This window comes from Mesoplodon bidens (assembly GCF_964165515.1).
Source record: "Mesoplodon bidens genome assembly, chromosome: 1".
In the NCBI taxonomy this organism is placed as follows: Eukaryota; Metazoa; Chordata; class Mammalia; order Artiodactyla; family Ziphiidae; genus Mesoplodon; species Mesoplodon bidens.
In genome coordinates, this window is record NC_138176.1 from 29,681,160 (window position 1) to 29,693,436 (window position 12,277).

Below are 12,277 nucleotides of genomic sequence, written 5' to 3' on the forward strand. Positions count from 1 at the left end.
CAAGATCTAGAAGCAGCTCCACATATGTCCCTAGAAGTGCAAGCCAGGGGAGATATAGGGGAACAGAGTGACTATTGGGATGCCGAGAGCTCACTGAAGCCTGTACAGCATGAATGACTGGGGTCCCGCGGAAAACCCAATTTATGTTCCCTCATATTGAGGTTTTGTTTTTTCCCCCAGGTTTCAGCTAGAAAATAAGATAGTACTAACTGATATCCTAGGCTTAATCAGATTCTACCATAAATATATTGGATCACACTTGGAAAGAATCCTTATTTTGAAAGACTGTGTTCACCCTTTTAAATTAATGTAACCAAAATACATAATGCCTAAGTTCATTCTATTTTGTATTATTGTTTTGTTTCATGAATTTATGTCTAAGACCACCTAGTTTCACCCCACTTGGTTTGCTGTTCCTGAGGACCAGACAAATGAAGTGACTTGCCTGAGAGGGAAGAAAGCTTTAGAGGGCTTTTCAGCTTTCTGTACTTTGCCCCATCTCCTAGGAGTCTGCTTGGTAGCTCTCTATTCAATATTTTCATTTTTTTTTTTTTTTTTTTTGTGGTACGTGGGCCTCTCACTGCTGTGGCCTCTCCCGTTGCGGAGCACAGGCTCCGGGCGCGCAGGCTCAGCGGCCATGGCTCACGGGCCCAGCCACTCCACGGTATGTGGGATCTTCCCAGACCGGGGCACGAACCCGTGTCCTCTGCATCGGCAGGCGGACTCTCAACCACTGCGCCACCAGGGAAGCCCTATTTTCATATATTTTTGTAATTAAAACTTTGAACAGGATTATAACTCAGATCAACTGGGTTTTGTTTTGTACACAGTTCTAAAAGATACATAAAATGTTGTGAGAACAAGTGGAAGGAATGAAAGTAAACTATCTAATAGAAGCTGAAGAAAATCTGGTTTTCTAGAGTAGGGTAGAAAAATAACCAGAGGGTCCTGTTAATGAGCAAAATTTGAGACATCACTGTAATGTTATTATCAAAAATGGAAATACAGTGCAGGAAACAGCCACACTCATATCAAAAAGCCATGCAACCCAGAACAGGCCTTGACATTTGATGGAAAGCACCGGTTTGAGATGCTAGTTTTGAATAGTTATTAGCTGCGTGGTCTCAGGCAAGTCATTTAATTGCTTTCTGCTCTCATTTGTAAAATGAGAGCAATAATACCTTCCTTCAAGAGACCTGGTAAATAAAACATCAGAAGTGTGTCTGAAAATAAAGCTTTCATGTAAAGTTTTATTGGCTGATTGTAATCAAAATTTGCTTATTAAACAGTGATGGTTTATTTCTAATTATTATTTTACAAAAACTATCTTTGCCTTCTTGATTATTTCACTTCTGCTGCCTAAAGATTCAACAATAATAATAACTTCATAGTTTTAAGCACCCTAACAGCACACCTTTCTAGGATTTGGTGAGTGTTCAAAAATGGTGTTTCAGAGGATCTAGTGTTAATTTCGCTATCCTGGCAGCATAAGAAGTTACAGACTCTTGTACTCTGGGCACTTGACTCTTGTTTGCTCTTCTTTTAGAGGCCTGGGTAGGCCCTGGTAGGAGAAGGGGGAAATGGGAAGCTTTGAGCTAGGTTTCCAGACGTGGAAACCCTCCCAGCAGGGATTGTGCTGAATGGAGGCTACTTGCCAAAATAGGCAAGGCAGTCACTGAGCAAAAGGCACAGGGAAAGTTTTTTCAGTTACTGTTGAGATTTAGGACCAAAATATAATAGATTTCTTCCCTGAAGTCTGGTGATCCGGGAAAAGTCTGCTATGAGTCCTGCAGAAAAGCCAGGGACCACAGTGCTGAAAGTTTAACATTGAGCAGGATAAACTTTCTCCAAATACAAGTAACATAGGTGCTGAAGGAGAAGAAGTGGTGGGGCTAGGTGGGACAGCTGCAGTGATGTGGTCACATGGAAAACCAGGACTTAATGATCCTCCTACTTGGCCTGGTGGGAATATGAACAAATTTACAAAGATCGCTTCCTCTCAGTTTTCTAGACAGATTGCTAAGCAGGTGGGATTTTTTTTTTTTTTTTGCTTTTCTTATTAGACTAGCAAATTGTTATTTCAAGTGTTTTATTACCCATTTTCTTCAGCAGTTTGAAGGGATTAGGTCAGGAAAGAAATCTCAGATTATAAAAAAGTGAGGAAAGAATTTGAAAGGGAAATAACAGGGTAATTGAGAGAGGACTGAGTAGTAGAGTATTCTTGTTGTTTAGCAAATGTTCTTTTTTCCACCTTATTATTTGTCATGTCAATATTATATGTTCACTAGAGAAAAACTAGAAAATACAGTAAGTTGAAAAGAAAAGAAAAAAGTCAGAATTTTGTCACCAAGGCTTTTTCATTTTCAAATATGTGCATTGAAAATATTTTTCCCTTTTTAACAAAATTGCAATTCTTTCACAAACTCTTTTGTAACCTTTTTCCATTTAACAACACACATGAGACAATGTTCTGTATTAATGAATATAAATCCGTATCTCAGTGGCTGTAATAGTATTCTATTATACAGATACATAACAATTTATTTAACAGGCTCCTTTGGGGAGAAATTTTGGTGGTTTCTAAATTTTCCTTATGCACTGATAAACATCCCTTCACTTGCACATAATTTCTGCCATAAATTGTCTGGAATACTATTGAGTATTTACTGTGTTTGACACTGCTAGATTTGATTCTGTCTGGGGGATTATTTACATTATACTGAGTAGGGTTTTACAGCTATAATGACGTGAACATATGTATATGTGATTAAATACATAATTGTTCACAGTCTTAATGGTGGGTGACCTGTGGCTATACAGAGGTTAAGTGTGCTTTAAAATCACATCATTTTATCATTAGCTACCAGGTAGTCACCAAAACCCACAAGTAGATTTCCAGGTCACAGTTCCCAAGATTTGCCTGCCTGGAAAAAGCACTAGAGGCAGAGTAGCAATTGCAGGCTCTGGAGCCAGTGTGGGCTCACATCTTCCACATACTTGGCCAGTTACTGAATTTCTCTTCATTCATCAGTAGTGAGATGGGGACGATAGTAGGATTGTGATGAGGATTAAATAAGCCAGTATTTGTAAAGTGCCTGAACAATGCTTGACACATAGAGTAAGTGCCATATAAATATGTGGTAAAATTTAAAGTTAAAAAGAGCTCCATTTGATGGTGGAGGGAAGCAACAACCCGGGAGTTAGGCACCATCCAGTAAAGCCTCAGGAGTCAATGGTGCCACCCTAGTAGCAGTGGGATGGCTCTTTACCAAAAGTTCTTCTCTCAGATTGCTTAAAATTTCACTAGTAGAGATGAATCTTGGCTAGTATGACAGTTTATCTTAAATTACTGGCAATACATTAATAGATTCTTGTGAGATTAAAAAGTACTGATTCAGCTCAAGTCCCCATTGATCCTTCCATCCCAAATCCCATTTCCCTCTCTGAGGCAAAACTCTCTGACAAGTTTAGTGTATTCTCTTCCCAGACCTTTTTCTGTGCACTTACGTATTATATGTGTGTATATGGAAATATGTAGAGGCTTTTGCATGTTTTCTCTCCCTTTTCTTCTCTCTCCTCCTCTTCTTCCACCTTCTTTTTTTAAACAAAAATGGCATGTTGTTCGGCAACTTTCTCTTCCTCGCTTTCTTTTAAAATGTAAATGTTTGTGAGCTGTGAGCATGGCTCCCAATTCCAGTGAATTACTCTGTGCCGTTCTTGCTGTCCTGGGACCAGCCAGGTAAGATCTGCATTCTGATGGCTTTAGGGTAAGGTACCTAGAGTAGCAAGCCCCGGGGGAAAGTGAGGCCTGTGCCTGGCCAGGGAGAGGGACTGCCTGCCGAATGAGAGGTCCTAAGGGCAGAAAAGTAGACAAATGCTGCCCCTTTACATCTTTGCCTCTTATCATAAGACTGCTTCCCTGAAAAGAGTATCCAGAAAAACACAACATGTAGCAAGGGGTAGGAAAAAGAGATAAAACTCGTGATTAAAAACTCCTGAAGTGGGCTTCCATGGTGGCGCAGTGGTTAAAAATCCACATGCCAATGCAGGGGACATGGGTTCGAGCCCTGGTCTGGGAAGATCCCACATGCAGCGGAGCAACTAAGCCTGTGCGCCACAACTACTGAGCCTGCGCTCTAGAGCCCACGAGCCACAACTACTGAGCCCGCCTGCCACAACTACTGAAGCCCGTGCACCTAGAGCCCGTGCTCTGCAACAAGAGAAGTCACGTCATTGAGAAGCCCGTGCACCGCAAGGAAGAGTGAGCCCCTGCTCACTGCCACTAGAGAAAGCCCGCACACAGCAACAAAGACCCAATGCAGCCAAAAATAAAATAAATACATAAAAAAAAAACAAACCTAAAAAGAAACCTCCTGAAGTGGAGTTATGGCTGTTTTAGGACTAGGAAAGGAAAGCTAATAGGGAAAAGGCGTTGAGTCTGAGCAGAGCTGGGCCCACTCTTCTGCATCTCAGTCCAGGAAGTGGAGGATTCCAGCTCCATCCTTTAGAACAGGCCCTGTTGTGATAGCCCGGAGGACTCGGGACGATTCATATGTAAATATGGGAAAGCCTGGGGGAAATGCCTACCCTATTCAAAGGATTTTAGGGGGTTGTGGAGCATTCCAGAGCTCTGGGAAGATTCTACTCTGCCTGCCAGCCCTTCCACCCGTGGGAACATTTGCACCAGAATTTTGGCGCTGCAGGTACATTCTGGGGTTGCTGGAGCCTCACAAAAGCAGGTAGAACAGTTAGCCGCCTCATTCAAGTGCCGCTTGGGACCTCGCCGGGGTTCAAAGATTTTCCCCAGCAAAGACGGAGCCAGCTTTCAAAGGCAAAGGAAGAGTGAGCGGCTTTTCTCTTTAACTCTGCTTTGGAATGTGGTTGGTAGAGTTGTGGGAAGCTGCAGGTTAACTGAATCGCTTCCTAGGAACACTGAGGTATGAGCCTGGGACCATGCACTAACCTGAGGGAGTGAGGATATCTTGAGAAGGAGTGGAATGGGGACTTTGCGGGGGAGGGGATGGGGTGGGACAAAAGAAAAAAAACAACCTATCCCTAATTGCTTTATCACAGTAGTGAGTTTGTGCAGTCAGCCCCATCTCCTAACGCCTCCCAGGCCGACCTAGGAATAAGTGGGGCTAGTCTGCAACTTTTATTGTTAGGCTGGCACTGGGCCTCAGTTTCCTCCATGTGCTTCCACATCCCCAGATTTTATTGTTCTTACAGAAAAGTGGAATTTTATGGTATCTGAACCATTTCTCTTCGGTGCATTTTACCTTAACCTGGTACAGGTGGCATTTTCTGGCCCGTTGTGGGAGAAGTAACTTGTGTTGAGTAATTACCTTGTTTAATTTGCTCAACAGTTCTGCAAAACAGGTATTATTATCCTCATTGTACGTATGAGGACTTTGAGGCCCAGAGGTGAAAATGGACTTTCTCAGGGTTCCCCCAGTTAAAGAGTGGGGGAGTGCGGGATTCAAAGGCTTTCAGGGTGAGGGGCCCACTCTCTCACTTTGGTGTCCCAGATAGTAAAATTGTAGATCATTTTTCTTCCCCTAGGCTATATTTGGAATAATGGAAAAAACAGTTTTACATTTGCAGCTATTTCAAGCCAGGTATTCCTAGTTTGATTTAATCCTTGAGTATTAATTCATGTGTGTGTGGAGCCTGGAGGTCACCTGCATCTTCAGAAGCACCTAGCATTTTGTTAAAACTGCAGATCCACCCAGGTTTGCTGAATCAATCTCAGGGGTGGTGCCCAGGAAACTACAATTTAGCAAAAACACCCCACAGGGATTTTTGATTGAGCTAAACTGTTTTCCTTTTTGTTTTTAAAAGCCTGTTCCAGAGTTTATAAATCCACCTGCAGGGGAAAAAAATAGCATGCTGATATTTTAGAAGAATTGTTACCATTTCTTTTTCTCTTTTTAAATATAAATAAAAATCTAATTGAGTCTCTTAGGTTGTAAGTTGCTGACTTCTAATTGATGAGTGCTTGCTGGTATTTTATGCTTTCAAGTATTATAATTAATAGAACTTTGATTCCTGAGAGATAATAGTTTCCAGGGAATTTTTAAGATGTGCAGCAAATAGGCCCTGACCTTTGTAAATGGAGATTCCCGGCTAGAGAGGCAGAATGGTGCAGGATTAAGTGGATTTAAATACAGGATTTGGATTTAAATATATTTAGATTCAAATTCCAGAACTGCCATTTACTCACTACATAGGCTGGGACAAGTTAGTCAGTCTCTCAAAGCCTAAGTTTTCTTATCTGTTAAATGGGAATAATAATACTACTTCAGAGTTTTGATGTGAATATTAAATGAGTTCAGGGACATAACACGTAAAGCGCCCAGCACGTGGTAGGAATTCAGTGAGTGTTCTCCCTTTCCAGAGCTTTTTAGTCCTGTGTTTAAGGTGAATTTCTCTTCTCAACTTACTGCTTCTGAAACCATATTTGGGACTGAAATTCTGTAGCTTTGAAATCACGAAGAAAATTTAAAATAAGGCCATTGAAAATCAATTTTTTGTACACTATAATTAATTTAATCATAATTTACTTAATTTCTGATGAAATAAGAGTTATGCTTGAAATTTTGTCATTCTACCAAAAAAATAAAGAAATTTTCTAATTATGTCTTTTTAAGTTTTATTTTGAATAATATCAAATTTATAGAAAATTGCAGTGGTACACAGATCCTCGTTTATTCACATTTGCCAGTATTTAACATTATGCCATATTTTTGTTTTCATTTTCTCTCTCGCTCACTTTCTCCCTCTCTCTACACACACACACACACACACACACACACACACTTTTTTTCTTTACTGTTTGAGACTAGGTTGCATATATCATGCCCCTTAGTAAGTGCCAGTGTGTAATATGGATATTTTCATACATGACCACAATAGATGTGCCATTTCAGGAATTTTTTTTATTTAAAAAAATTTTAATACAATTTTTAAAGGTTACTTTCTATTTACAGTAATTCGAAAATATTGGCTGTATTCTCCGTGTTGTACAGTACATCCTTGAGCCTATCCTATACCCAGCAGTTTGTGCCTCCCACTCCCCCACCCTTTTATTGCCCCTCCCCACCCACACTGGTAACCACTAGTTTGTTCTCTATATCTGTGAGTCTGCTTCTTTTGTTATATTCACTAGTTTGTTATATTGTTTAGATTCCACATATAAGGGACTTCCCTGGCAGTCCAGTGGTTAAGACTCAGAGATTCCAATGCAGGGAGTGCAGGTTCAATCCCTGGTCAGGGAGCTAAGCTCCCATGTGCCGCATGGAGCGGCCAAAGAAAAAGATTCCACTTTTAAATGATATTATACAGTATTTGTCTTTGTCTGACTTATTTCACTTTGCATGATGCCCTCCAAGTCTATCAGTGTTACTGCAAATGGCAAAGGTTCGTTCTTTTTTTATGGCTGAGTAGTATTCCATTGTGTGTGTGTATATGTATACACACCACATCTTCTTTATCCATTCATCTGTTGATGGACACTTAGGTTGCTTCCATGTCTTAGCTATTGTAAATAATGCTGCTATGAGCACTGGGGTGCATATATCTTTTTGAATTAGTGTTTTTGTTTTTTTCAGATATATACCCAGGAGTGGAATTGGTGGGTCATATGGTAGTTCTGTTTTTAGTTTTTTGAGAAACCTCCATACCGTTTTCCACAGTGGCTACACCAGTTTACATTCCCACCAACAGTGTAGGAGGGTTCCCTTTTCTCCACATCCTTGCCAACATTTGTTATTTGTGTTCTTTTTGATCATAGCCATTCTGACAGGCATGAGTTAATATCTCATTGTGGTTTTGATTTGCATTTCCCTGTGATTAGTGATGTTAAGCATCTTTTCACATGCCTGTTGGCCATCTGCATTTCCTCTTCGGAAAAATGTCTATTCAGTTCTTCTGCCCATTTTGAAATGGCGTTTTTTGGGGTTTTTTAAAATATTTATTTATTTATTTGGTTGCACCGTCAGGCTCCTTAGCTGTGGCATGCGAACTCTTTGTTGTGACATGCATATGGGATCTAGTTCCCTGACCAGGGATCGAACCCGGGCCCCCTGCATTGGGAGCGCAGTCTTCTCCACTGCATCACCAGGGAAGTCCTGCGTTGTTTGTTTTTTTTGATGTTGAGTTGTATGAACTGTTTATATATGTTGGATATTAATCCCTTGTCGGTCATATCATTTGCAAATATTTTCTCCTTTCAGTAGGTTGTCTTTTCATTTTGTCAGTGATTTCCTTTGTTGTGGGAAAGCTTTTAAGTTTAATTAGGTCCCGTTTATTTTTGCTTTTATTTCCTTTACTTTAGGAGATGGATCCAAAAAAATTTTGCTGCAATTTATGTCAGAGTGTTCTGCCTGTGTTTTCCTCTAAGAGTTTTATAGTATCTAGTCTTACATTTAGGTCTTTAATCCATTTTGAGTTATTTTTGTATATGGTGTTAGAGAATGTTCGAATTTCATTCTTCCACATGTAGCTGTCCATTTCAGGAAATTTTTAATTGGTTTAATCATACACCCAATCTATAGTCTATATTCCAATTTCGTCAGCTTGTCCTATTAATGTCCTTTGTAGCAGTTTTTCCCCAGATCAGGATTGAGTTCAGGATCACACATTTCATTTATTTGTCATCTCTTCAGTTATCTTTTCTTCTTTCTTTCTTCCTTTTTTTTTTCTTTTCCCCCTGGCTGCTCCGTGTGCATGTGGTATCTTAGTTCCCCAACCAGGGATGGGATCCACACCTCCTGCAGTGAAAGCTTGGAGTCTTAACCACTGGACCACCAGGGAAGTCCTTCAGTTACCTTTAATTGGGAATTGCTCCTCAGGTTTCCTCTGTCTTTTATGACATGACTTTTTTTTTTTTTTTTTTTTGCGGTATACGGGCCTCTCACTGCTGCGGCCTCTCCCGTTGCGGAGCCCAGGCTCCGGACGCGCAGGCTCAGCGGCCACGGCTCACGGGCCCAGCCGCTCCGCGGCATATGGGATCCTCCCGGACCGGGGCACGAACCCGTATCCCCTGCATCGGCAGGCGGACTCTCAACCACTGCGCCACCAGGGAGGCCCATGACTTTTTTTTTTTTAATAAATTTATTTATTTATTTATTTGGCTGTGTTGGGTGTTTGTTTCTGTGCGAGGGCCTTCTCTAGTTGCGGCGAGCGGGGACCACTCTTCATCGCGGTGTGCGGGCCTCTCACTGTCGCGGCCTCTCGTTGCGGAGCACAGGCTCCAGATGCGCAGGCTCAGCGGCCATGGCCCACAGGCCTAGTTGCTCCGCGGCATGTGGGATCTTCCCAGACCAGGGCTCAAACCCGTGTCCCCTGCACTGGCAGGCAGACTCTCAACCACTGCGCCACCAGGTGAGCCCCCTATGATGGACATTATGAAGGATGCAAACCCCTAGGTTTGTCTGATGTTTCCTCAAGATTCATTTCAGATTATGCATCTTTGACTGGAATTCTATATAGGGATATTGTGTTATTTCTAGACATGACATTTGGAAGCACATGATGTCTATTTGTCCCTAAATGGTCGTGTTAATTTTGATTACTAGGTTATGGTGTAACCCACTTCTCAACTCTAGAGTCACTTTTTCATTTTTGTAATAAATAATTTATAATAACTAGTTCAAAACTATGTAGACATCCCAATCATCATCAAAACCCTACCACCAACACCAGAATCATTCACTGATGGTTTGTGCCTGAACCAAATTTTATTCCGATGATTGCAAAATACTGATTTTTCTAATTCCATTGTTCTATATTTATTAGCTGACATTCTGCCATAAGAAAGAGCTTTCTCTTCTCCCCCATTTATTTATATACTTATATACTATCAATAAGAGCTCGTGGATTCTTATTTTAGTCAATGGATTACAATGCTTTGCTGTGCTTAGTTATTTTGATACTCAAATGTACAGATTTGGCCAGTGGGAGCTACTTCAAGTTGGCTCCATGCCCTTTGCACATGAAGAATTCTGGTTCCTTTTACTGAAGAGTGGTTTTTAGAAACCAGAATCTGGGTTACACTTTTTAAACATTGGAATTCCTAAATTCTTAGAGAAGGAGCAGTGGGGAAGGTTTTTGGAGACTAAAATTTGCCGTGAAAGCCTAGTTTTCCGTAAGTAGTTTGAACACTTGTGTTTTTGCTTCTTAGATCTGGGTAAAAATATTTTTGTAATCATACTCAGACTTGCCAGTATGTTTACTTACCAAATTTGTCATTTTTTAAAGTGGATCTTAGGAATTTGAAATAAACGGTGGAGATTGTTTCACTGTTGAAATTTTCTCAGTTGTTTATTTTAGCATTTAACATTCATTTTAAATGAACAAATGCCATCTCATCTTATGTATAAGATAATAGTTCTCTCCTCATATGTATCTAAGTAACAGGTATTTGTAAAAGCTAATGACAAAATACATATTTGTTTTCATTCTTAGATCATGTGGTGTGGTTCTATAGAGGTTTTTTTCATTGAAAATACTATTAAAGAACTTTCTACTTATAGGACATTTGTATCTTCCAGGACATTTGAAGTAACAAAACTTGCTTGTGAGCCTTCATTAATGTTTTTTTGGTGGTGGCTGTTGTTTTTTTTTTTTTTTTTTTTTTTTTTTTTCTTTTTGCGGTATGCGGGCCTCTCACTGTTGTGGCCTCTCCCGTTGCGGAGCACAGGCTCCGGACGCGCAGGCCCAGAGGCCATGGCTCACGGGCCCAGCCGCTCCGCGGCATATGGGATCCTCCCAGACCGGGGCACGAACCCGTATCCCCTGCATCGGCAGGCGGACTCTCAACCACTGCGCCACCAGGGAGGCCCAGCTGTTGTTTTTTTATAAATTTATTTATTTATTTATTTTTGGCTGCGTTGGGTCTTTGTTGCGGTGTGCGGGCTTCTCATTGCAGTGGCTTCTCTTGTTAGGGAGCACAGGCTCTAGGCACGTGGGCTCAGTAGTTGTGGCTTGCGGGCCCTAGAGCGCAGGCTCAGTAGTTGTGACCCACGGGCTTAGTTGCTCCGCGACATGTGGGATCTTCCCGGACCAGGGCTCTAACCCGTGTCCCCTGCATTGGCAGGTGGATTCTTAACCACTGAGCCACCAAGGAAGTCCCCTTCATTAATGTTTTGATAGGGAGAATCTAAACAATTTTTACATATTTTATTACATGCTAATACTAATCCACCATCACAGTAACTGGAATAAGGTAGGCCCTACAGTCACCCAGATCTCAGACAGATAATTCCTACCTAATTTTTGTCTTTCCCTTAGTTGGCATTATTATGTTCCCCATAATATTCTTTTTAATGTGCTGTATCAGTATTTGTAACTTCCAGCTTGGTATTTCTGCTGCTAAGTTCATGAAACGGGTTTTATACCTGACTAAGTGAAAGCAGTTTTTATTTATTTATTTATTTATGGCTGTGTTGGGTCTTTGTTGCTGCACGCGGGCTTTCTCTAGTTGTGTCAAGCGGGCTACTCTTCATTTCAGTGTGCGGGCTTCTCACTGTGGTGGCTTCTCTTGTTGCGGCACGCAGGCTTCAGTAGTTGTGGCACACGGGCCCAGTAGTTGTGGCTTGCAGGCTCTAGAGCTCAGGCTCAGTAGTTGTGGTGCACGGGCTTAGTTGCTCCCCAGCATGTGGGATCTTCCTAGACCAGGGCTCGAACCCGTGTCCTCTGCATTGGCTGGCAGATTCTTAACCAAGCAGTTCTTTTTAAGAACAGCACCTCTTTCAACCTCTTTCCCAAGGAGGTTGTAGACACTGATTTGTCCTCATAAAATGGGCCAGCTACTTGTTTTTAGGACAGATTCTAGAAATGGTATTGCAGATGGGAGAAGTTCTTTCTGCAGGGATGGCTTTCTAAGCTTTTCATCTTCATGATTAGAACTGACTTGAGGATCAGATTTCCTGATGGTTGACAATTGTGAGACCTTTGGTTCTCAAAGAATGTGTTCTTTTCAACTGAAACTATTGCAGAGGCCTGCTTTTACACCCAGAGCTACTGACCAGTTCTCTTTTCCTTTCTAGAAATGACACTCCTCTCCTCCCAGTCTTCAGCACTAGTGGCCCCTTCTGGGTCTGTGTCCACTGAAAGCCCAGAGCAGAGGATGCTGGAGAAGAGAGCCAAGGTGATAGAGGAACTTCTTCAGACGGAGAGAGACTACATTCGGGATCTGGAAATGTGTATCGAGCGGATCATGGTACCCCTGCAGCAGGCACAGGTGGGAACTGTGGGAGAAAGTTAGCTTTGCCTTGAA

General features: G+C 41.5%; 1 protein-coding gene across 5 annotated transcripts in view; it reads left to right on the plus strand.

The window, feature by feature from the left end:
- The window catches only part of DNMBP (dynamin binding protein), a 145,182-nt gene that overhangs the window by 72,824 nt on the left and 60,081 nt on the right, over positions 1-12,277 (plus strand). For all 5 annotated transcript variants that reach the window (XM_081247535.1, XM_081247532.1, XM_081247534.1 and 2 more), the window contains one exon: positions 12,048-12,241. In XM_081247535.1, coding sequence (XP_081103661.1) covers positions 12,048-12,241 — 194 coding nt within the window. The remainder of the gene's footprint in view (positions 1-12,047; positions 12,242-12,277) is intronic.